The sequence below is a fragment of the Vanacampus margaritifer genome, chromosome 9 (assembly GCF_051991255.1).
Source record: "Vanacampus margaritifer isolate UIUO_Vmar chromosome 9, RoL_Vmar_1.0, whole genome shotgun sequence".
In the NCBI taxonomy this organism is placed as follows: Eukaryota; Metazoa; Chordata; class Actinopteri; order Syngnathiformes; family Syngnathidae; genus Vanacampus; species Vanacampus margaritifer.
In genome coordinates, this window is record NC_135440.1 from 13300919 (window position 1) to 13328477 (window position 27559).

Sequence of the window (27559 nt, forward strand, 5' to 3'; positions counted from 1 at the left end):
ACAGTCGTGGTAACAGCACGATGCACTCTTTATCTACCCCACATTGAAAACCGGACATTTTCATAAATTTGTAAAAACCTGCCAGACGCCTAGACAGGGTGAAAAAAAGCGGTAAAAGACGATGTTTGGTCATCTATGTTAAAAGGAACCCCGCCTGTAATGACAAGTTTGCTCTACATTATTTTTTGTGGTTGTTACTAACATAACTATGAGATTCATTTTTAATGAATCATTAATTTTATAAATTAATAAATCGTTTAATACATTTTGTAGAAACTTTATTTGGATGTACGACACCGTTGTTATTTACGTCGCAAAACATTCAGTGCGTACTGACGTAGAATGCAGCGCTCCTAAAGGGACGATCAAAACGCTTGAATGCGACTGGTGAATGATGAGAGCACGGCGTGGGGGAGGGTCACTCTCCCGATCGCGTGTTGTTTCTTTAGGAACGCTACAAGGCTTACCTTGCTTTCTTTATAGGCGTTTCACATTGCTCAGCAGAGAGCCGCCGCCATTCTACGTCACTACGCACTTAATGCGTTGCGACGTAAATAACAATGGCGGCTACGTCCAAATAAAGTTTCTACAAAAGGTATTAAACTGGAAATGGTTTATAAAAATGAATCTCATAGTTATGTTAGTAACAACCAAATAAACAATGTAAAGCAAACTTGTCATTACAGTAGGGAGTCCACTAATACCTCTGTAGTTTACAGTAGTCTGCAATAAGTTAGCGTATGCAAACGTGACATTGTGTTTGTTTGTCAAACACACACCGTAACTTGTGTGTGCTAAGAGTGGCTTCCAGTCACGACTGTCCCGATGCCAGAAATGGAATCAGGCATCAGCCACAACATGCTTTCTTTTTCTTTCACCGCTGTGCAACCATAAACGGCATCAAATTAAGTATTTTATGAAACGTGCCCTAACTTTCAGACTCTGTTGCTAACACTAGTTAGTCATGACATTGCCCCAGAATCAACTAATCATGGTAGCCCTAATTACAACTTCACTGTCTCAGGGAAACAAAACTGACACAATGTGAAAAACTGACCACAGTTTATTGAAAGCTTGTGGCTTTTGTGAAGCTGTGAGAGCACTGAACATGGATCGTGTCTTTCTTCGCATTGCTTACAGAGTCATCATGTGGCGGAAGAGGAGAAAAATAATTGAGGGGTAAAATGCTGAGAATTCCCGCCAGTGAAACCGGGCCAGACCTGCCTTGTTTGCTGCTCTCCCTTCCCGCCTGCCTTCCCTCCACACGTTTCTCTATTTTTTTCCCTCTCCTATCTTATCACTCCTTTTTCACGTCTTGTTTTCTTTCCAGGCCCCCGGGGAGACTGACGCCCCTCCTGCATGCTACGCCGGTGAAACATTAGCCTCATCTGATACCTTAAACCTGAAAGAGTGTGACCAGTAAACCAATGAAGGCATGTCATCAGCAACACCCACGCACACACACACACACAAAGCAGTCACGCTACGAGTGCATGTGTCCTGTTGAAACACAGGGAGGCTTGATATCACCCTGTCACTCCTTCTGACTAATAGAGATGACTAACACATGAACACACACAGACGCTGCACAAACACAACCATCTTGGAGCCAGTCACTACACTCAAGAGACAGACTGGCAGACAGAAACACATACACACACATACAACATTCATCAACACATTCAATCAACAGTCAACAGCATCAACTCGGCAGACAGTTTGACACTGCAAACAATAACGTTTAATATGTTTAGCAGACTGCTGGTTCTTACCTATGATGTGACAACTAAATCAGAAAAGAGATCAATACTAGTATCTCAGTTGTTTTTTTTGTTACTGCCATATTTATGCTTAAGTAATTATTGAGAGTTTAAAATGGCCGCAGTAGCAACACTAATTTCTATTAGCCCATCTATCTATTTCCCACTGCATTAAGCTAGCGGCTTTGTGTTAGCATAATGAAAATAGCGGCGATGCTGTGTTGAAAGAACAATTACGACAAAAAAAAAAAAAAAAAACTGCCTGAAGAAAAACATTTTACCCTTCATTTGGAGAACTATTAGCTACTTGCCAAATTAAACACCACATCTTCAGGTAAGGTAGAATACATATACATATGAGGTAAAACAAACCACAACAAACTGCCAACCTTACTTTTGGAAAAAAGTGGAAGCAGCATAAATTAACAGGAAAGGAAAACTACTGTTAGTGTGGCAAAGAAGTACAATAATAGAAACATCGCCTTTTTAGCATGATAAAGGTATGTGCTTGAGCTATGTGCAAATTTGATTTAAGAATGGGTCAGTTAGCACTGAGGCGCAGGAAAGAATAGTCACAACTGTGATTGCTATTGTGTTATGGGTTGAGTCACTGGCTTTTAAGTGACTGTTTTGGGCTTGGTCAGGGGCATTGTGTTATAGATTTATTATGCTTATGCAGTCACTATGTTTGCACTTGTACGGTTACTATGTCTCCGTGGTAATACTATGATGATTATGTTTTAGCCATATTATCCACTCTTAGTTTGCCCAGTTTTATGCAGTTATTATCTTCATGATGATGATAATGTGTGACGATGTTTTAGCCATTACTAGCCACTCTTAGTTTGCCAAGTTACATGTAGTTACTATTTTACTTATGATAATGTGATGATGTTTAGCCGTTACTAGCCACTCTTGGTTTGCCAAGTTATATGTAGTTACTATGTTCCTTATGATGATAATGTGGTCAGTTGCTATGTGCCTATCTTAGTTTGGTGAGTCACTCGTTTTATCCTTATAGGCTTTTATTATGTCATATAGAATTGTGCATTGCCGTAGCAAGAGTTACTGAATGACACTTTTGTCAGCATGTCAAGGTTTTTAAGTAGAGGTTTTCTCTGCATCCAGCCAGCTCAAGATTTCATAGTCAAGTTTTTCCCATTCATTGTTTTATTCAAGACTTCAGTCTTTAAAACCACTCTTTGACCACTCAGTTATTCGCGCCAAATATTTATTTAATTAAACTACAGAGGTTAAAGCTTATTTGCAGTTTACTGTAAAATAAAAGGAAAAGTTGAAAAACCGTTCACATGCATAGCTAAAAGCTCTCTCAAAACTGTACTACTCACAGAGTGGATGGAAATGCATCATCATGTTTTTTGGGAAAATCTAACAACTTAAAAGTAAAGAGGACATTAAAAAAAAAAGGAGACTGGTAACTAAATCCCCATGCGCGGATGGAAGGGTAACACGAGATTCCCACAGGTCACCTCATAGGTTAAGGGTCACTGTTCCAGTCAACTACTGAGTTTCACATATGAATCACCTGTTGACCTATCCAACTGACCCACCTTATTCCTGTGAAACTACGAGCGCAAACTCACCATAGGTCCTGCAGATGCACACATCCTAAAAAACAAGTGACATTTTTTTCCCCCTTTTCAGCCTTAGAGGTTAATACTGGACCCGTCAGTAGCAAACCTCAATGGGAACAGGCAAAGCTGACACCTAGTGAAGTGAGGTTGTCGCCTTAATCGAAGAATGTCCATGCCTTGGGGTGGACAGAGATTTCAGAGGTCAGGAACAAATAACCTTCTGGGAAACTGATCCACAAAGCTGACACAAACCCAAGAATGCCTGGAAGCACCTCCTCCACAGAAACCCTTACACCTCCCTACCCCCCAATCATCATCATCAATACCTTCCTGGTAAAATAATGGGTAACTCTATCCACTTCTAGTACTAACCGCCAACTAGCCTTGCAGTTATGCATTAGAACATAACTCTGACAGACTCTCCTCCTCTGCGCACAGACAGCACCAATCAACCCTAAGACACTTACATGTGTTTCATCTTTGGCCCCTGTGGTTCAGACACACTTAATCCAAGAGAGAAGTTGAGAGGGAAAAAATCCGCTCTAATCATATAATAAACTAGAAAATAAGTGTGGAGAATCTTCTGACCATGTTCACTAAGAGTGTAACCGCTTTATTCCACTATAACAGGATTTTCTCCATACGTCTTTACATAAGGGATGCACTTCATTATTTGACATTAATTGATAGAAGCGGGAAGAAAACGGCGAAAAAAGTTGGGTGATGATGACAAATGACTAAATTTAATGAAATAATGATTCAATTTACAGTGTGAATTATATGCATGGAGCACCACTTCTTGTTCTAACGGAATTGGAGAAATGAGCGATTATGTTAAGGGCAGAACATTAAATGTAATGTTTCTCTGTGGGTGATTCTCCGTCTCAAAACAATGGACTTGAAAATTATATGAACTTATACCCTTCTATTGTAAATATTCATTCTATTCATACAGGTAAAAAGCTTCCAGTATGATTCAGTTTAGTTGAGCATCACTGCAAAGAAAAACTAACAATAAGCTTATGGCACTTTATAAAGAATTTGTAAGATGTATTGATAGCTTGAAAAGCCTTTAAATATCAAAAAATCTGAATTAAAAAAAGAATTAGAAAAATATGTTTCAACAAATTATCAAGCATTGTTGACTTAAATTCACAATGGAGTTCCTCTGTTGAGGATGTCAAGGAGGGAGGTCCGATGTGTGTCTGCCTGTTTTTGCTGATTAGGCACGGCAGAAGCATTTGACCCTTCATGACCTCCACAATGTTAGTGGCATAAAGCAGAAAAAAAAACCTATCTCATGTTATGTGCGAGTCGAGTAGATAACCCTGACCTTGCATTGAACAAGAGTTAGGCTGTCTCTTGCTTTGTGGTTAACTTCATTTGGCCTTTATTTGGCTCCCAACCCACCCAACCACCTGCCAACCTACACGCACAAGCACAGTAGCGCGTGCGCACACACACACACACAGGAATTCCCCTTTCACTTTGAGCTGTCAGCTTTGACAGAGAGCGTCTAAGTGAAGAGACACATTAATTAGTCACTTTATGACTCAAATGTTCGTAAAAGAAAAAAACAGGATTGGTATTCCTAACCTTGCTAGGGTCGCTAAACAAGTGTGTGATTTAACTGCAGTTGCAAGACAAACTATTTAAACCCTTGGGAAATACTTAGAATCTGAATAAAGTGGTTATAAAATGTGATCTCTTGTCACAGTGTGGCCCAGTCAGAGTTCTGACCAACCTCAAAGTAAGTGTAAAGCTGTGGCATGACCTCAAAAGAGTGATTCACATTCATTCTAGACACCTGAAGCATATTACTGAACTGAAACAGGTTTTTAAAGAAGAACCTATTAACTCTTTGACTGCCAGACGTTTTCAAAAACGGGTTGTCGCCAGTGCCAGCCGATTTAAGCATTTTGAGTGATTGTTCAAGGTCCACAGAAAATGTTGTGTTTGGACTATGGAAACACACATACTACCAAATGAAAGATTGGACTCTCAGCTTTCATCAGAAAAAAAAAGTTTGTTTCTACCTTATTCCGTTCTTCAGTAATCAACAATAGAAAATGGTTACTTTCACCGAAATTCTCTCTTTTGAAACAAAAAACGGAGAAAAAGAGCTTTTTGTGAAACGATGTTATTTCATGCACTCTAGTGAATTGTACACTTCTTTTTGTCCATGAATGATGCCACAAACACCTAAATAGTGCTTTACTTCTGTAAAACGCTTTCACCAACAATGAAAAAGTGTTTTTAGATTGCAAAATACGTTTATTTCCATTCAACAGTGTAACAATTTGACAAAACAATTTCGCAAACTATTTACAAATGTGTGCAACTGTGGTACTACTTACAATTATGTGGATGTTTCAAATACAGTTTTTCCTTTTGTAACGCTCTCCTGCGTGCAAGGAGACGCCAGGACTCGCACAACAGTTTACTTTCACTTTCACATTGGTCCGTTTTGCGTGCAAACGTTACACTTTCTTGACGGGCTTTTTTTCCGGGGAATAAAAAGCAAGTAGCAGACTGTACACACTTCCTCCGATGAATATGCATTGGACTCGGGGCACTCTCCGTCGTCCGATCGAACGTCCGCCTGTGCGTGCTCGGTTGCGCTCCGCGTTACGACACCGTCATAGCCGCCGCGTCAGCGGTTCCAATTTCGCCGTCAAGCTCGGATTCATCATCATCGATATCAATGCACTATTTTAGCGTTGGTCGATGCCTTTCGTCTTGTAAGTGTAGAGCTGCTTGCAAACGCTCGCCATTGCCCGTTCCCTCCTCCATCTAGCTCCATCTAACGTCTTCTACTGCCGCGTCAATGCTTTCCAACCACGGAGTCACCCTCATCTTCATCATCGATGATGATCATCTTCATCAACAATGTGCTTTTTTAGCGATGCTTTTGGTCTTTGAAAAAAACGGCTCTGGCGTTAGCGCCTCGCGACCGGCCGCCATTTTTCCTTTGTTTTCCATTCTGATCTCCTGCTCAACGCTCTAGCTCCGCCTCTACTGACGCCCACCCGATCTTGTCAAAAGAAAGTCATCGCTGCCCTCTAGGGGCCAAAAATAGTCATTAGGCTCAAAAAACCTGCTTAAAACTTTCAGGAGAGCTCCGCAAGCCTTCCCAGCATCCGTTTCAAAGAAAAAAAAAATAAAAATGGGAGGACGTCTTTTAACGTCTTTGGCGCTCCTCCGTAGGTTTTTGCAGAACGTCATTTAACGTCTTTGGCAGTAAAAGAGTTAAGTGTTGTGCAGGCCCAGTCTGCTGCTGCTTATTTTCTTTCTGCTTGTCCTATTAGGCGTCACCATGTTTGTCTATGGCTGTTGGTTAACCCATTAAGGCCGGGAGTGCGTGACCGCGCTTCTACTGTTAAAGCCGGGAGAGCGGATGTGCCATTTTGTTACGTTTTGACCAACTCTTGTTCTTTTGAATGCATCAGAATATACACAATAGGGTGACGTGGGCCTCAGAGCATGTCCTGGAATTTTATTCAAGCATTTATGATTGAAGCAGATTAGCAGGAGCTATTAAATAAACGACGCGATTGACAACGACGTGAAAATTTTAACAGCTTTGTAACGGAATGGACGACGAGGAATTACCCCGGTCCCCGAGGTTATTACAACTGCTCTCCTGTGTTGAAAGTAAATATATTTGAAGTTATACACCCGCAGATGCGACATTTGTTTGTTAATTTAAAAAATATATATATATTGAAGGTTTATAATAATAAACTTAGGTTTATGTGAACGCCACAGGTGTAAGCTCTAAAGTGTTTTTGTAATGATGTTTCTATCTGCTTCAGGAACTGAGATATCAATTATTTTTAATATGATTGAATTTCCAAGAAAACTTCAGGTTCTCGGGGGTGACTCAAAAGCCACCCATAGGTTTTAGAGGCATGTTTTGCCAGACACTTAAGGTCTTAATGGGTTAAATGAATATCAGATGACATTTTATCAACAATTTATGCAGAAACCCAGGTAATACCCAGAGGTGAGCATTCTGTCCCTAATGATGGACTATCAGTCAGCTTTCTGACAAATGACCAGAACCATTAAAAAAAAAAAAAAAGACGGACTAAGTACCCGGCTTCTTTTCACAAGGGCTTAGTAAAGACCCACTAACTGACAAAACCAAAAAACACATTCAAACCAAATTCGAACTAAAACAGTTAAAAAACAAAGTTTTTGTCTTTTGAGAAGAAATCGTATCAAATCTACACAGAAGAGCTGAGTTGAGAGAAGTACAAAGACACACACGCGTAAACAGAAGGATGATCTTACATGCTCTCACGCCATCCAACACAGCAGGCGTATGTTTTGGCTTGTTCTGGCCTCTCTCCCAGACACAAGAGTTGATTCCCAGTTATTACTGCTCCAGCTAAATTGGGCCAACTACTAGATGCGCACCGGCACTGAGTTCACTTGACCAACATATGTTTAGGTAAAAGAAGCCAACAACGGACTGACCGTGCATAAATATATACAAAGAAGACTCGCACAGCGGGGTAGTCTGCCAGTATAAACAAGATCTTATGATGAAATGCACTGAGTATGGTAAGCTTGTGTGTGTCTCCTTAGACATTTGCCACGGCCTTTTAGGATTAGTGTCACTGTGTTGAATTTCATCTGAACACTAAAATAACAACTGGAGTCAGTGGAGGAGACCTTTACTCGGCCAAACAATCGCCTAAGACACAAATCAACAGACCAAGACAAGAGTTCATGTTAAAGGGGCATCAGTCCTGAGTAGAAAAAAATTGAATTGTTAAGTCTGCAGCCTCAGTGAAAGATAGACTGTGACGAATCAGGCGCCTACAAAACTTTTAAAGACAGGCTTGACAGATGGATGGGAAAACAAAAAAATATGTCCCAATACAGACACGGCAGAAGGAAACTTTAAACTCAACATAAATTCTAAAGCAAAATATGGGACTGTAAAAGTGTCAAGTATGGAGTTTAACACTCCCAATACTAAATAATGTTTCAAACTTGAGATTGATAAACTGTAAACGGCAAAGACCAGCTGGGTCAAGATGTCTTTTACACAACATTTTATACATTTTAACAAACCAAGGATTACATGGTAAAACAGTCCAACTAGGGAATAACAGCAATCCACATAAGTAAAGTAATAGTGAGGATAAACACTAACAATATATATATTTTTTTTTAAAGTACAATTTGGATGGTTGAAGATAGTGCTTTAAGCATAAAACATGCTGATAATTTCTGGACTATAAAGTGCACATGACTATAATCCGTGCTAGCTAAATTTGGGGAATACTCGAGTTTGTTACACATGTAAGCCGCACCCGACTGCAAGCTGCAGGTGTTTTAATGTTGCCGTACCGGTATATAAGGGTTCCCACTACTTTCTTTTCCATAATGAGAGGGCAAATTTCTCGCTCTCGTTCTGTCTCTCTTACTGTATTTGGGCTCACTTGTTTTCTTTTGCTCTGCCTGACGCTCTTGCGCTTCCTTTATAGTGCGCCGCTTTGTGATCTGAGGGATAAACCGCACCTTTGTATTAGCCACAGGGTCGAACGCAAGTGGAAAAAAAGTAGCGGCCTATAGTCCAGAAATTACTGTAGTAGACTGCTGAAAAGGATTTAATGGACTTACAAAATTACAAGAATTGCAAAAACCTACAGTGGTGCATTGATATAAAAGTTTAATTTGTTCCATGACCACACTATTAAACACTTCTTTCTCAAATTATGTTTTCCAATGGGAATGAATGGAAATGCCATTAATCCGTTCCAGCTTTCTTAACTCATTCACTCCCAGCCATTTTCATTGAAGCAATTCCCTTCACTCCCAGCTGTTTTACTGGATTTTGACTGATTTTGCAAGGCCCACAGAATATTATGTTTTATTGCTATAAAAAAAAACATGGAACCTACCAAAAGAAAGATTAGAGTCTCTTCTTTCATCATGGAAAAAATATATATTTTTATCTGTTCCCATTTTGTCTAAATTAGAATTAGAATATAGCTAAGTTTCATCATTATTTACAAATCTGTTTAAAACACTGGGAAAAAGAGCCTTTTTCAACATGCCCCTGGTTGATCTCTTTTGCTCTGCTGCCACCTGCTAGCCGTTTCTGTAATAACTACCTTTTCTTCAAGCATTCTCTTTTGTTGAAAGGCTGCATCAAAGCCTTCTGTATGCTCTAGCATTAAAAAACATTTAAAAAAATAAAATAAACGTATAAATATGTCTTTGGGACACTTACAACATTTAAAATAGATCGTATTTATACGTTTTTGCTAGCAAATGAGTTAAGAAAACAGAAAAAAAATAAAAAAAAATAATAAAAATGTTTAATGTTTTTACTAGAAGAAAATATCAATATATAATATTTTACTTTACAAATACTAACAGTAATCACACAATTGAATGTCATTAAAAATTAACTGTTTTTGTCATGTCCCGCAATGCACAAAGATATATTGAACTGGAGACTCAGATCCTCTCTCGGCTTCTTAGTGTGGCAGGATTAGTAATTTTTTGCATATGATACAGTAAAGACTACATGCCTGTAAGTACTGTTATATAGTATCTATAAATATTTCTGCAATATTGCTTAAAGGGTAACTACACAGCTAAATAGTGCCTCTGGTGTATGCTGGCATGCTAATTGTTTTATGATTAGTTTGACAGCAACCTTCAGCTGAGAATGGCGATAAATACCTTGATTTTTGAAGAATACATTATTTCCAAATTATATCTGCCAAATTCCTGCTTGTTGTGAAGTGAGTTGAGACACCTGCCGAGCTGTATCACTCAGTTTGCAGTGCCTCAAGTTTGCACTCTCAAGTCAAAGCAATAAATAATAATAATAATAATAATAATAATAATGTGTGTTGGTACAGGTCAGATATTTTGGGATCCTTTATAATGTAAAGGCAAAAAATGTGTGCCATACTCAATGGATAGAGGATAAGCGGTTCGGAAAATGGATGGATGGATGGATGGATGGGTTGTTATTCTTCCTTACAACATGAGGAAAATAAGAGCAGGAAAACAATAAGTGGTAGGAATAGTGTGATATAAACACAAGTGACAATACACCAAATAAATAATATAACATAAGCTAAAGTACTTTTAATATAGTGATCCAAGATGTCAAAATCAAATCTTATGTGCTATTTGTTGTACAGCTTGTATTTAAGCCTACTGCTGACCTACATAATAGTTACATACACATGTACTGAATTGTACAATAAATGGATTTCACCCGTTTAGGGCAAGCGATAACTGCCTTAACGTATTTAATCTGCAACAACGGAATAAATAAAAGCAAGCAGGTAAAATGACAATGTAACATTTTTCAACTAAACTTAAACCACCAATTTTTCATACATGCTTATCTGAAAAACTGCATGCTTGCCATTTAATTCCTGGGAAAGCCTTACTTAAGGATAATCATAAGAGGTTATCATCCGGCAACAGCAATAACATCCTTGCATATAATATACACATCTTACTCCCAAATCACGCTGTATTACAAAGAGATAGGAGCCAGATAAGAGCCATAAACCCATTTTCATATGAATCTCTTCATGCTGTATTATCTTATTGATATTTGAGCACAGGGACAATCAATCACAGTCAAACTGATTATTTTTACATACAGGGGTGCTTTGTATTTTACTTTGTGTACATTGTCACAGGGGGAAATCCAGTTTTACTGCAATATTTATATAACAGGAAGTAAGGTTTGGAGAGGAAATTGTTGTCAGTGATGTCATTGTGCAGTTTGAAAACTAAATTAAGATTCAAGAGTTGTATTGTATTGGTAACGCAGCAGTGAAATTCGTTTCCTTCACACAGCTCAGAATAGCATTATCAAAGGATAATACATTAAAGGGAATGAACTTCACTTCAGGCATAAGAACAACAAATCTGAGCAAAAGAGCAGTGTTAGAAGATAATATGGCATTTAGTATGTGCAATATTGTTAGAGTGGCAAAACATTCAGAGTGTGCAAATACTGCGAAGCAAGATTCTGAATATACATATATATTTTTTTAAAGATTTATTCCCATGATACACCTGCAGGGCAGTCACCTGCAAACCTGTGTAATGAGTTGGTGTTTTTTTTATATCAGGTGCTAAACGCACAACGATTACCCGCACAAACTCCCAGAAAAGATATATTTGAACAAAGTCATAAAGTCTTTCCAAATCGATCTTAAAAGGTTTACCAAATGGCAGCATTGATGGGAGATGAAAACATCATTAAGGTCATGTCTCCCTTTAAGTCCACAGAAGGTCAACAGCTTTCCTTACCGCTCTTTCAAGAAGTCGACCACTCTTCTGAAGTCATCAATGCAATACTCTCTCTTCATGTCCATGAGTACGCTGTCTGAGGCCGACTGCACCGGAACGTGAAGGAAGGCGTAGACACGCGGATGATTCAATATCTTCGCCATCTCCTAAAGAGTCACAGGACAGACAAGGAATGAATAATGTCATCTGTTAAATGTTGCAAGGGATTTGGGAAATGGGAACAGGGAAAAAGTTGATAAAAACATTTTTTGTCCTTAGATCTACTTCTCAAGCAGCCTAAATGACGGCATATTAAGGCCACATAAAAAAAATAAAAAATTAGAGGGCGGGAGCAATATTCCGAGAAATAAACTCGCAAATTTGCCACTTTAAAAAACTCGCAAATTTACGACTTTATTAAGTGGAAAATATAACGTGGCAGAGAGAAAAAAAACGCAGAAATTTACGACAAATACAAGTAGCGTCGCTATAGTCTAATGTGAGGATTCGTTGGTGGTTAATTGGACAGTTTATAAAATGCAAAAGGCAGGATGGAGACTAATTCATTCTTAATATAAACTTTATTCGTCATACACGGGACCTAGAGTGACAACACTTTTTGATCCCCTATCAGCTGACTAAGACTAACCAATGTGTAAATAACAATTCTGGAAACATGAATGTACAAGTAAATACGTATACATTTTAACAAATTCACTTAAATGCTTGATCCTCAGGGTGTGGACATTCACAAAGCGAGGTGTTTTTGTCGCTGGCCGTACCAAACGCTCCAAAAACGGAATGCTGAACATCAGGTTAATCTCTGCTAAAGCAATTACTATCTCCATTTGAAAACCGACCGAAAAGTATTAGCACAAACATCAGAGTAGTACGCTACGTGTATTTCAAGTAAGTTTTTGAGTTTTTTTCTCACAAATCTGCCACTTTATAAACTCCTAATTTTGCCACTTTATTAAGTCACACATTTGCGAGGTTTTTCCCCCGCAAATTTGCCACTTACCAATTTATAAAGTGTGAGTTTTTTTCTCAGAATATTGCTCCCGCCCTTAGACGTGGCCCTGATACTTATTTTTTCTAATGGCATGCAATGATCTAAAGCTAATTTATGAGGCTTACAAATATATTCATGTTTACTTAATTATCATGGTAAAAACAGTTTTGTCTATCTGCACACATACAACATAATTGTTGTTGTTTTTTGTTTTTTTTTACTCTATTCAATAAAAGCATACATGTGTTTTTTTTAAGCCTTATGGTCCTTTAAACCCAACAAAGTGAAATGATCTGCAGGCTTAAAATGAAAGAAACACATTAAAAGACTTCAAAAACTCTTAATAATTTCAACTCTTAACTCTTTGACTGCCAAAAACGTTAAATAACGTTTAGTAAAATCCTATGGAGGAGTGCCAAAGACGTTAAAAGACGTTTGTTTCAAAACAGAGGTGAAACTAACCATTTTCTATTGTTGATTACTCAAAAACGGAATAAGGTAGAAACAAACTTTTTTTTCTGATTAAAGATGAGAGTCCAATCTTTCATTTGGTAGAATGTGTGTTTCCATAGTCCAAACACATAATTTTCTGTGGACCTTGAAAGATCAGTCAAAAGATCAGTCAAAATGCTTAAATCGGCTGGCACCCACGGCATCCCTTTTCTGAAAACGTCTGGCAGTCAAAGAGTTAATAATGCTCTGACAGACCAAGTTTCGACTTGATATGAATGAAATAAAGCCTTTTTTGTTAGTTTTTTGCTATTTCTAGCAACGATCAATTTAAACTAACATGCTTTCTAATATGCCGTATTAATTAGGATATTTTGCAAGGCTATTACAATTTTTTGGGACTATAATTTCCACTAGAGAGCACAGATGTCAAATTTGTCAGATGGACATAATCAAGGTGGTATCATTAGCATGCTAATCACCACTAAAAGGGGTGAGAGAAAAGCAGAGGAGAGAATGAAATGATTTAATGATTTCCCGCAAGAATGTGCTGATTGCAGTCCATCTTCTCATTAAGATCTATTGAAGGAGGTTCCTACTTCATATGCAGACAAACGCAGATGCGTGCATGTACGCACACACACGTCCACATGCAGAGACATACAGAGCTCAGTCACATCGCACCGCAGGGGGTTGACCATTGCAAGCTCCAAATTAGGGAGAATTAATTTGGTTGGAATAAAGGCGCTTGATTGGTGACTGAAATCAGCGTGCTACAAGTGTGAGAGAATGTGTTTGTGTGAGCGCGTTTAAGAACAACAATTCAAGCATCATAGAAAAATGTTTGCTCTTAAGTTGCGTGGAGGACTGATACCCAATCAGTATATTTTGTTTCAAAGTCTTCTCAAACGAATATGTTTAAACAACTGATTGAATTATTCCTTTTTGGGTCAGACTTAAGTTTTCAATGTCAAAAGGCCAACTGAGCAACATCAACAGCATTAGTTCTAATTCATCCATGACCTCCAGAGGTGCGCAGTTTGTCTTAATTCTTCGCAATAAAACATCCAACTTTTCAGACAAACGGCCCCCCTCTTAAAATGCTCCACAAAACCAAAACATCAACTGATCACTGAAAATATTGAATATGTAGACATATAAAAAGAAATTCATGAAATGTATTTTATGATGCATGTTCAGTCTTAGAGAAACACTGAGATACATATTGCGGAAAAATGGATTTTATTTATGTAATACATAAGTTATTTCCTTGTGGCATTTAAAAGCATGTCAGGCATCTATCCATTTATCCATCCATCCACAAATTTTGTGAGAAAAAAAAGCTATGAAAAAACAACAACTATAGCTCGACATATAAAACATCTGGAAACTCCTAGTCGTACTCACATTTTTATAGCAAACATTAATATGGTGCTATAAGTAGTTCCGTTAAACTTCTAAAGGTCATACCAAAATATTAAAATACATAGATAGAAAACAAAATAAAATGTGTTTCAATACTCAACCAGTCACTTAAGGACTATAGCAAGGCTAAGCAAAATTCCTTGTAGCTGTAGACGTGTGCCTAAACAAAACTCAGCGCATCACTCAAATGTTCATGTTTTCAATCTATATAAAAATAAAAAGTAAATGGAGAATAACTGGAATTGTAGCGATTCCACAATAGCAGAGGGGGAATGGCTGTAGAGTGGTCTAACATTGCTTTTTGTGTGTGCTTTTGACAGTCTTCAATATAGCCTTAACCCTAAACCCATGTGAGGCACACATATTCAATAACCTGATCTGCACACAGCTCGAGCCTTCACAACACAAGTCATATTGCAACTCTTCTACACAACACTTTTATACTCATTTGCTCCCCAAAAATTTATAAAACATTTTATTTTAAATATTGGCATGGTCCCAAAAACACATTTATTCATTTTTATGTTGTTCTTTTTTATGCTAGAGCATACAGAAGGTTTTGATGCAGCCTCTGACCTGAAGAGATCACTTAAAGTAATGGTAGTATTACAAAAAACGGCCAGCAGTTGGCAGCAGAGTACAAGATATCAGCCAGGACCATGTTGCAAAAAAGCTTTTTTCCCAGTGTTTTAAACAGATTTGTGAATAATGATGAAACTTAACTATTTTCCATTGCTAATTGCTGCAAAATGGAAACAGATGCAAATATACTTATTTCCTTATGAAAGAAGAGACTCAAAATATTTTTTTGGGTAGGTTCCATGTTTTTATAGCAATAGAACACAATATTCCCTGGGCCTTGCGAAATCAATCAAAATCCAGTAAAACTGCCGGGAGCGAAGGGGATTGCTTCAGTGAAAATGGCTCGGAGTGAATTAGTTATGTTCAGCACTTAGTAACAGGCTTCCTATATGTTTCACATTTCAAAATTACATACTTTTTCCTGACCCTAATTTTCCGACTTTGGTACAAAAATGTTAACACTTGGCAACATTTCAGTTAATACATATATATATCATTCTGATCCTTTATATGTCAATACATCACCAAATATTTCCCAGAAGATTACAGCTAAATAATAGTTGGAATTTTTGAGCTAATCATCAGAGAATTTTTATCTACCTGAGTTAGGTCAACGATCACAAACGCTTATACATCAGGCTTAATGCCTGACGATGTGTATAATAATCAAGGATTGATGGACGATGTGGATATATGTGTCACCGTGCAGCGAAGTCCATTAATCCCTGATAATTGTACACCTTGTTGAGGATTAACCCATTTAAACCATGGTCACTTGCCAATGAAAATAATTCATGAAACTACCAATTCATGTTTTGTAGTCAAAATAGAAAGATTAATGAAACGCCCGATTATGAAGAGTCACTCCAAACGGAATCAGTGTATTTTGTAGCTCTGAATCGTACGGCATAAAATCTTGGTGCCGCTTCTGTCTCTTCATTTTTCAGCCGCATCACTTGTATACTCGAATCACTGGGCTGCTTCAAGAGCAGAAACATTCATGTTTGTGCTCTGACATTTTGCAACATTTTTCAGTAATACTGTATTGTGAAAAACAAACTGCCCATAAAAAAGAAAGTCAAAGAAACCATCACAGGTTCAATATTGGTGTGACATGCATGCATGTCCAAAATGAGTGTAATTAGTATGTACAGGTCATAGTAGGCACAGTGGGTTGAAACCATACTGTCGCCTTTAGCACTTGTGAACTGAGCTTAGTGAGCTGTCAATTATTTTGACAAGGATAGAATCATCTGTGTGTAGGTCAGCAATGGATACCAGGGAAGAAACTGGATCCATGTGTGTGCACTGTAGTGTTGTTTTAGTATGCAGGCAGCATACATTAGGTAGAGCAATATGTTTCAGTCTAGATTCCCTATGAATGATAACTCCCAGATGACCAAGGTGTGTGGGCATGTGCGTACCGGCGGTGAATGAGGTCTAAACGTGGTAGTTTGAGAAGCAGGGCACTGCTGAAGGCAACTGGGGGATTAATCTATAAGGGGAGGACTTTTCATTCACATGAGCCATTTATCGTGTGTGTGTGACAGAGTGCATCCCATCCTCCAATCATTATCCACAACCCCGATATGAATCTCTGTCGTTAGCGATCCTTGCAGAGCGCAGGCTTTTTTTAGTGCTCACGGACACTTTAGTGAGTCCACAGAGAAAATGATGTTGCGATAACGACAGCACATTCAAACATCACCTCATGGGCTGATGAGGTTTTTCCATTAAATTGTGGTACAAGTGCATTTTTGTGGATTTGTTGTTTATCAGTTAAAGATCGGAATAACATTGTGTCACCTTTTGCCTCCCTCCCCCATGAAGCCTATCGCTCTCATTCACGCAAGCAAGACACAAAACCCTTTCATCTTCACTGCATCGGCTCTGATAGACACACAAATCAGAAAGGTTCTATCTTAACTGGCTTAGCTCAAAGGATCTGATATCTAGACCCTTAAAATCAGATAGCACTGAAAGGAACATATACGGTATAGTGGGGGGGTAGGTTGAAAGATCTCAGAAAAATCATACACTAACTTTCATATGTCTCTCCTCTATTTCACAAAAACAAACATACTGTGGTCTTTTGTTTTCTTTGGAAAATTGTGTTTGGGGATTTTGACAGTTGCACCCTGAACCATGGCCTTCCTGTACATGTTCCCTGGCTTGCACGACAGATACAATTGTGCTGTCTACTTTGATTTTCCGTTAATCTTGTAAATCTGGCTTACTCTTTTCCAATACGTAACAAAAAAAAAACAGTACCAAAGCTTCCGCGGTACATTTCTTTATTACAATGTTTTATTTATTGGTACAATCATGTGCACACACTATTTTATTATTTTTATGGTGGGCAGCTCAGAATTGTATGGTTCTGTTGGTTTTGACTTGAAACCTGATTTTTTTCAAAAGCACCTCAAGCCTGGCACGTCACAGCTTCCAGAGGGAGTAGAGACGTTGGTGAGTCTTCAGCAGACCGTCAGAGGACGGACCCCAAGGTACTTGTGCCTGGACACCACTTTTCCTCTGATGAGCAGGGGCGTCAGGTGTCTGTTCTTGCTCAAGTCCAACACCTTCTCCTTGGTCGTCTTCACAGTGATGAAAAGGTTGTTATCTTTGCACCAGTCCAGCCAGATCTTCTACCTCCTTTCTGTACTCACACTCACCGTTGTTCCCAGTGTCGCTGTGTTGTCCTCAAACTTCACTATGACAGCTTGGGAATTGTGCAGAGCAGTCATAGGTCAGTAGTGTGAACAGGAGGGGGCTTAACACACATCCCTGAGGGGAGCCAGATCTGAGGGTTATGGCAAAGTAGGCGGTGTTCTGGATCCTGACAATCTGTGGTCTGTTGGTCAGCAAGTCCTGGCCTGAACCCAGTTCCCAATTGATGGCCTCAGCCCAAGAATGTTTGGCTTTTGCACCAGGTTCTGTCGGATGATCGTATCAAAGGCGGAGGAGATCTTTAGAGATCTTGCTTTCCAAATCACAGGTGTGAGAGGGCTTTATGGGCCATCGAATGAAGCAAACACCACATAAACTCTTTGTAGAAATGCTTGTTGATCGTTCGACCATCGTACTTTGGGTTGAAATATTTCATTTCTGACACCAGCCCTGGAACTTTACTGACACACCTGATATTTGTGAAGCATAGACACTTATAGACAAACCCACAAGTTGTATTACGTGAGTTTACCCAGGGGAGTCTGAGGGAAAACCTATTCTACAATCTGTTCCCAGGATAGTAAGTCAAATCCCAGTTGGTGGGAACTCCATTCAGCAGCAGCCAAGAGAAACCGAGCTTCTTATGATATTATACATCTCAAGGATTGCACTTAATTTTCCCTGGGGGATAATGCCAGCATGCCGCATCTCACACAGCGCAGATACAATACATGGATTGAACAAAAAAATACTTGCAGCAACGGAACATGGCTGTCAATTGTTATTCGTGACTGATCTGACTATATTATGCAGAACAAAACAAAAAGCTTACAAATGCAATTTTCTCAGCATGGATGCCAATTTTTTAATAATTAATCTACAAAATACTCATAACAATGATAACAGATTGATACCAGAGGCTTGGTAGACTAAAGGTTACTTCATAAGTGAGTATTATTTGTTTCACTTTTTCATGCTTAAGTCTAAGCGTAAGGTGACAAAAGTACAACCCATGAGTTGAGCCACACTCTCAGCAGGATGACAAAAACTAGCTGCAGCCAAGTGGAGGAAAGAAAAGAAAAAAAATCGGGCCAATTAAAACACTTTCGAGCTGAAGAAGAAAGGTGTCTGCACCAAACTGCTCGGTTGTGTTTAGTGAGGTGGAGCAAAATCTAGATAGGAAACAGCTGCACATTAGCCAGATATTCTGTGGCTTGTTAAAACGGTAGACGACAGGCATCCTGCTAAAAGTCATTCAACGAATGCATACTTAAGGTGTTGTTTTGCTTATAATAGGTTATAATCATTCTGAAAAGAAATAGACAATTTTCGATCTCCAAACAACCATAGCGAGCACGGTCTCCAGAAACCCTTAAAATTGATTAGCATCATTCAGAAAACAAAAGACGATGCAGAAAGGCAGTGGTCATAATTTAGAGACATGAGAACAGTTTTACTGTGTGGCTTCATTTGGTGTGGGGTCCCTCACACAATGCAACATTAAGCCGCTAATGTGAAGAGGCCCCCAAAGGCTTCATTAAAATGAAAATGGTCGTGAAAGGGGTGGCGTCTCAGTGTGTGCTCATGTAGTTTGCTTGTGTGCATGTCTTGGTGTGGAGGTGAGAGACGGGTGTGGGTTATTCTGTATTTGTGCACATGCATGTGTGTGCGACTAGTATATATAGTAATATAATCATTGTATGAGTTCATGTCATTTACGATCTTAAAGGTTTGACGGAATATATATATATATATATATATATATATAATTATTTATTTTTTAGCTTCAATTGAAAAAATCTTAATCATTCAACAACACAACAGCAATTATCTGGTGCATGTAGTCAATGATAATCGCTGGCGTCAAGTCACAATTTGGCAAATTTCATTTTTTTTTTTCAAAAGAAATCTATACTTTTGGTCAATCCACACGCGTGGGTGTCATTTTTATGAGTTGTTAATGAATGTGTTGAAAGTGTTTAGAATGGATTGCTCTCTTTGATGATGCAATGTTAATGGTTGAACAGCTCAATGGCTTAGTGGTAGAGTGTCCGTCCTAAGAATGGAAGGTCGAGGGTTTAATCGCTGGCCGGGTCTTACCCAAGACTATAAAAATGTGACCCATTTCAGGGATGTGATTTGACCAAAGTGAAATTATCTGAAAATTTAGCCCGGGGTCTGGGGGCCACTGGCACCCAGCTAGGTCCAGTAATAAAGTACTAAACCATGTTAAGTACTTTCAATGCACTCACAGGACAAAGAAATAGACAAAACAACAGCATAAATTTTCAATGTATATTGAACTATCCCATATAAAATGGCAGTTTTAGTCAACTCAAAATCAGTCACATTCAAAAACATTGGACTGCCTTTGCTTTTAAAAACTATCACTGAGAATATCATCATATCTAACTAATGTGATTACTAAGTTAACACATAAATAATGTTGAAGAGTTCAAATTTCATGAACAAATAATTGTATCATGACCAAATGAAAAGTAACTCATATTAGAGCATACCACAAATGTCTTTGTTATAGCAGAAGATGTTATCTGTCGGAGTCATGTGAATTAGCGGATAAATCACATCCCTGCCATTTGCCTCCCATTACAGGTTGGAATTGGGAGGTTAGATCACCAAATGATCCCCGAGCGCAAGCCCCTGCTGCTGCTCACCACTCCCTCAGTGGACGCGTCAAATGCGGAGAACAAATTTCACCCCACTTAGATGGGTGTGACAATCAGTGGTACTTTAACTTTAAACATGTCGTTTTCGGGGTACAAGGTTTTGGCTCCGACGCCAGCGGAAATATAGACCGAAAATGGGTTGTTAAGCAGTAGGTGTCTTGGAACTGTGGGAGTTTTGGCAAATAAAGCATAACAAAACGTAAAGCAAACTCCTCTGAGCTTGTACAGTAATGCCCACTTCTGCACATTGTAGAATGTGTGAGCAGCATATCTAATGGCTCTCTGGTCAAACTCAGAGGAGCTTTGAGGAGGATGCTTAATGGACGAGAGCAATTTCATTCATCTCAGCCTGGCTGATTGCTACGTACTAGGCTACTTTCACACCTCATTTGCTGCTACCATGCTCAATTCAATCACACGCAGGCTTGCAATAGCAGCCGCACAGGTATCATCATGTGCATGGCGTGCACAGACACCGTACACGATCAAAGGATAAACCGATGCACCTTTGACAGCCATTTAGCAATTTATTAGCAGATGGCTCAATGGACAGCGGGATGAATGGCTAAAAATATAAAAGTGTAAAAATGTGAGGGACAAAAAATGTAGCATTTTACTTAAAACTACTCTAAAAGGAAATACTGATTGCTGAATGCAATCAACTAAAATGTCAGAGAGCAGAGGGCCATGAGAGGCGCCTCAGCCTGTAACTGCTCCAATCAGCAAATGGTGCTGAGGTTGTCTGACAAGGAAAAAAAAACAGGCAGCACATGAGAGGAAATTGCATGTTCTTGGGTGTCAGAAGGAGACAAGGCACAGAAAAATGCGCTTGGAGGGGTGAACTTTTCGGGAGAAGTGAAGAGGTTGCTTAACATTTTCAGTTTCAATCACAGCCATTTACTATGATTCTGTTTTACAGGATAAGAGTTGTTCTTTTTAAAATGAAAAGGGAACAGGCTGTAATTTGGCCTTCACTATACAAGACAGCTAGATCGACTTTTAGCCTTCATCATCAGCACATTCTTATTGCTGTCATTACCAACATCATGTTGGGAGATGTAGAGACTGGACAAACTATTGCAATTAGGACAGTGGTTCTTAACCTGGATTCGGTTGAACCCCAGGGGTTGGTGAGTCAGTCTCAGGGGTTCGGCGGAGGTCAAGACACCTCACTCCTATAATTTGTGATGCTAAACTCTAAAAACAGTTGGGTCAAAAATAAACCAATTAATTCATTGCAATGCCAAGGTCGCCGGCTTGATGCAGTTAATTCAAGCAAAGGATTTAAAACTAAACTTGTTACTTATTTTTCAGTCCGTATCAGTGGTTCTTAACCTGGGTTCGATCGAACCCCGGTGAGTCAGTCTCAGGGATTATGTGGAGGTCAGGACACACGCAAGACTCAAATATTTTTGTTATGATATGGGGCGCATATATCAAAACTAGTGTTGTTCCGATACCATACCAATACCTAAGTTTTTTTTCCTCAACATTAAAAAGCTGTCTTACCATTGGTTCAGAGCATTCAAGGGCAAATAGGATATCTTAGCTCAGCATGCAGTGAACATGTCGCACATCAGTGAATGTCGTGCATGAGCAAGACACAAAATGCTGCATTCAAAGTCCTGTTAGCGTCAAAATTAATGGTATCGGCATGTTACTTGTTACCTTGATACCACTGTTTTAATGCGGTATCGGGGCCTCTGCCGATACCAGTATCGGCATCGGAACAACACTAATCAAAACAAAAGTGGAATATGTGCAATATGAATTCACATGTATAACAAGACGTGTGGTGTTCCACAGGGCTCATTTCTGGGGCCTCTGCTGTTTTCATTGTATCTGCGGCCCCTGGGTTCCATCTTCAGAAAACAGTCGTTTCTGCTGTTGTTGTTGAGTTGAGTGATGGAGTCCGCGTCCTAATTGAATGATTTCCAATGCCAAGTTGAGCAATTCTAGTCCAGCACAGCTAGCTAGCTAGCATAACTAAAGAAACACTTCCTTTAGTTTCATGGATATGGGGAATACAAGAAGACAAGGCTATCTGAATTCAAGGTGAAGATAGCCAGATTTGATGAAAAGGCTACTCTCCCTGTTCATTTTTTTCACCAGTAAACCCTACTGTATACTTGTGTCTTGAATTTAACTGGTGGGATTCAATGCCTCCAACAAGGTTAACAAGGACAAAGGTAAACATTTAAAGGTAGTAAAAGGAGCCATTTTGGGGAGCGTATTAAACATATAGGTACAAGGAAAATCCAGCAGTGAGAAGGCAATTTTTTGGGGTGCCTATTATAATTAAGTGTGTATTATACTTGATACCAAAAAGTACACATATTAGCCAATAAATAGTCGTCAATGTAGCATTTACAAGTAGGTCAAGAAAGGGGGTTGTGGAAGTGGGAGGGAAACAATTTGAGAAGTGAAGTGTGGGTGGAAGTTGAGTGGAGAAAGGGTAAATGGGGGACAAGAGCAACACGAGGCAAAGATAAGTTGAAGAAGATGACTCTTATCTTTTCTTATGTAGGTTAATTGACTGAGGAATTAAAAGAAAAGAGATATAATTCAATGTGATGCATGGGCATTAACAATAAACGGGTTGCTAGCATATGAAATGATTATTAAGATACACACACAGAGACGAAGCCAGTGTGTCATCCAAGCATATTTCTAATTATCGGTTAATTGTTATTCCCTATCATTAGGAGGGTGGTTTTTAATTGTAATGTAGCCAAGCAGAAACCCTACCTATACATGTGGGGGACAATTAGCCACCTCCATTAACCCCTGGTTAATTACAACCTCCACTGCTACATCCCACAGCTCTGATCTCACTCCTCTTTAGCCCTCAAATCTATCCCCGGGCCTTCATCCCCATTTTTTCCCCCAGTTCTGTCCTCATTTCAGTTTATGATAGCCAATCAGCCTTCATTGTTTGATTCAAATGCATATATGTTGCGAACTTTACAAGTTTGTCTTTTTCTTTTCTAGGTTAAAACTCCCTGCTTGATTTCTCCATGTCATATTTTTCTCCCTTTTTAATTTTATCTTCTACATTTGCAAATACATTTCCTCAGAGATTGATCGTTATCTTAAAATGATAAGCACAACTGCCTTTTCAAAATCACCAGCAATCGCATAATTATGTTACACCAACATCATTACATTTGAAAATAAATGTGATTTCAGTTTTCATAGCCCAAATAGAACACAAAGGTGGAAAAAATGTGACAAGGACCAGAATCAGCATTCATCAATTTCAATGTAATGCAATGTAAAAAGGCGCCCACTTGCACCTAACCATATATTGTTGTGCTCACTTCTGTAATGCCTTAAAATGCAGCGCAACCGCCCAGCTCCTTTTAAGACTTCTAGCAAAAATCCTAAACTCCAGGTGAATATAAACTTCCGGATATGCTTAAAAAAAGAAAATCTCTGGCCGGAATATCCTGCCATTATGGTGAGAATGAGAATACTGTGGTTTACATAACATAGCGTACTTAATTTATAGGGTAACTTAATTGCGAGAATTTATTGAGATTAAGTATTTAATAATACCATTAGTAATCATAACTGGTGCTTAAAAAGGCCACTTAACAATAACGCATGACAATTAAAAAGTTGAGCATGTTAAAAGCATCACGTTAGCAAAGAAGTAGCTAGTATTGGCCAAAAACTGATTGTTGGCAACAAACAGCAGAATTACAGACGATTCCAGTAATGAGGCTCCTTATTTGGTTGATGCCAGAATAAGAACGGTGAAGATGATGCAGAGAAAAGTCCAGATTGTGATTGGCAGTGAGTGATAAAAGTTAACAGCTGAGCATCTAGTAGCAACGATCTGCTCAACATAAGTGCCCAACCTACGATAGTCAAGAGTATTGACAAAACACTCAAAAACTATTTGCAGTGTGTCTTTGAACCTAACCTCAGCGAATAACTATAACCCTATTTGTGCTTTAATTTTTGATCTTAATGATTTGAATACATAACTAGTATACACACAAAAAAACAATAATCATTATTATTACTTAGTCTACACTGCAGAACTGCATTCACTGTTTTACTTCATTCCATTTTTGAGAGGTTAAACAGATGCAAATGACAACAGTTTAAAAAAAAAAAAAACTGGCTTTGTTGGGGTTACATGTTGTGCTTCCACATTCAACTGTCTAGACAGTATTGACAATTGAAGGGATTCACATAAAATAACGGCAACATTGTTTGACCACAGCATGCATTTCTGATTTACAGTATAGCAATTATCCATTTTAATTCCTTCAAATTATTCCAACAAAAAAAAAAAAGACTCATTTGTTAATCTATCCCCCACACCATGTTCAATATTTTTGTATTGCGGCGGTTTATACTTCCTCCCGCTTCCCCAAAAAATGAATCTGTTGTCTAAAAGAAGGGGTTTGTAACCCTATTATCTATTGAAAACTGTGACGTGTTGTACTGTTACCACTGACAGAGACAATAGACAAAGAACAAAATCAAGATAGATACTAGACAGAGTGAAAATTGGGAGATTTCAATGATAGTAAGTCAGACTGACAAGACACATGGCGAAGAGCAGACTGAACGGAGAGAAAAAGACGGGATAACAATGTCCATTGTTCCAATAGGCAAGGCAATAATGACTGATAAAATGAGACTACTAAAGAGGACACAATGGTCCTTAATTGACTCATTAGTGAGAGAGGAGAATGAACTGCACTAATGAATGGAGGTTTGCAGCTAAACTGCTTGCTAAGCAAAACAGAAAGGCATTTAGTTTATTAAATCTAGACAAAGCAATATTTGTCCACTAGAAGGGATAACAATATGCCACAGGGACTGGACAAAACAAAAAACGGAAAATATCTATAGCCAGTTCTATAGTCATACATACAGTTTTTAAATACATTACAATCCAATTTGTACAAAACGTCCTGGCGCTAATGTTTGTGGTTTTACATACCTCGAGGTGTTCCAGAATATAGGGTGGGTTGGTCATACCAAGCCTGAGCATGGCCCCTTCAGGAATCTCTTCAACCAGCCTCCACAGAAGAGTGGGCAGGTCCGTCCCAATGTCTCGGCCATAAGCTCCTGTGTCTTCACTCGTCAGCCAGATTTCACATACTCCTTCTAAACAGACAAAACAACAAGAAAACATTGCAATAGTGAACAATGGATTCTTTTCCACTGGGCAACATGATTTAGTAGTCAGATACTGTATTTTATCTTAGAATTTCTATAGGAATTGATCCATTGCCATTCATTGATTCGTTGTCAGATAACTGAAACTTCCATTTTGCAATGGACTGTATAAACAGAAAAAAAAACAAAACAACAACAACATAAAAAGTAACTAAGAACATGCATTCTTTACAGTACACAGATATTATCCGCCTTGTTTGTGTCACGTCATCTTTGGTTAACTCATTGGCAAGCTGCATGCTGTCCTCCCGCAATAAAGACGCCTACGTAGCCCGCGGTGGAAACACATGCCAGATCAAGATGAGCCGTTCTTAACTGTACCGCAGCAAGCGGAAACTGAACAGTACAGCTTGGTTGAGGCAAAGCGTCAGTTTCACTTGTGCATGAATAATACACCGCTGCGGTAAATACATACAAATCAACCTTATTGTGGTAACTAGCATGCAATTCACAAGAGGACCTACTTTACTCTAAGTAGAACCCTTCGAGAATCATGTTTATCATTAATTGGATTTATAGCACCTGAATTAAGACACAGGTCTGCAATGGGAATAAAGTGGAACAAGGGAATCTTTCACAATATCAAGCATTAGGAAGATGAAAAAAAAAGAGCACGATTTTTTTCAGTTTCAGCAATTAAAGCAACATTTGTATGTAAACGACAAGCAGTAAATCAAACGTAATAATTTTCATTATAAACTACTGGTTATTGAAGCAATCCCATGCTTAAAGTACTAAAATGATGAGATCAATTAATTTACTTTTGCTGTGGACTTATTAGACACAAAATGAGGAATATGAGACAAGATACATTTCAGATTTTATTTCCCAAAAATACCTCTACTTAAAAAACAGCCTGTTTTTTGAGGAGGAGAAGACGAAGGAGGTGAAGAAGAAGAAGAAAGAAAAGGAGAAGATTTTTTGAGGATGAGGAGAAGAAGAAGAAGAAGAAGGAGGAGGAAGAGGAGGAGAAGGAAAAGAAGAAGAAGTGGAAGGAGGAGGAGGAGAAGAAGGAGGAGAAGAAGATTTGATTTTGAAAAATGACATTTATTTGCCGCACTTATTTACATTCTTTTCAGAACACACAGCTCGGCAAGAGCAATTAAATAAATAGATAAAAAAATAAAAAAAATAAAATGCTTTCACATCAGAACATCACTAAAACATAGCGCCTCCTCATTCACGTCGCACAGTGCCCCGTTAACAGTCCACATCTCACAAAAACTATCCAAATCTCCTGCTCTCTTGTAAAAACAAAAATAAGGAGAACGAGAACGAGAAGGAGAAAAAGGAGAAGAAGAAGGAGTAAAAAATGAAGAAGGAGAAGGAAAGGAAGGAGTAGAAGAAAAGGAGAAGGAAAAGAAGGAGGAGGAGGAGAGGGAGGAGAAGAAGAAGGAGAATAAAGAGAAGGAGAAGGAGAAGAAAAATAAGGAGGAGAATGAGAAGGAGAAGAAAAAGGAGGAGGAGGAGAAGGCTAAGAAGTAGAAGAAACACTGCAGTCAAAAGTCCCAAATGCTAATCAAAAATCCCACCAGTCCCTTTAATTACAATGAGATGTTTATTAGTCATTGATTCTATGTTGCAAGGTCATCAAAGTCGCTCACAGAAATTGAAATAACCACCTTATAAACATGTATCCCATAAAGTGAAGGTCATATACAGCAACAGGAGACTTATCCGGCTTCATGCTAAATTAGCGCGGCGCTCACTACTACAGCTTAATGAGCTAGCTGTCACTTGGCTGCAGGTCCGGAAATAGTTGATTGTCTGCTTAAGCTATGTGTTACGACATCCCCCGGATCATGCAGGCAAATCTAAATGCATTTGCACTTGCAGGGAGGTCGTGCTCCACGCTCACAAACACACAACTGTCATTACCATTAGCCAAGT

General features: G+C 38.7%; 1 protein-coding gene across 1 annotated transcript in view; it reads right to left on the minus strand.

Annotated features, from left to right (window-relative positions):
- The window catches only part of cdkal1 (CDK5 regulatory subunit associated protein 1-like 1), a 222241-nt gene that overhangs the window by 71265 nt on the left and 123417 nt on the right, over positions 1 to 27559 (minus strand). The window contains exons 9-10 of the mRNA XM_077575695.1: positions 25431 to 25597; positions 11666 to 11811 (exon numbers count right to left, since the gene is read on the minus strand). Of these exons, the coding sequence (XP_077431821.1) occupies positions 11666 to 11811; positions 25431 to 25597 (313 nt within the window). The remainder of the gene's footprint in view (positions 1 to 11665; positions 11812 to 25430; positions 25598 to 27559) is intronic.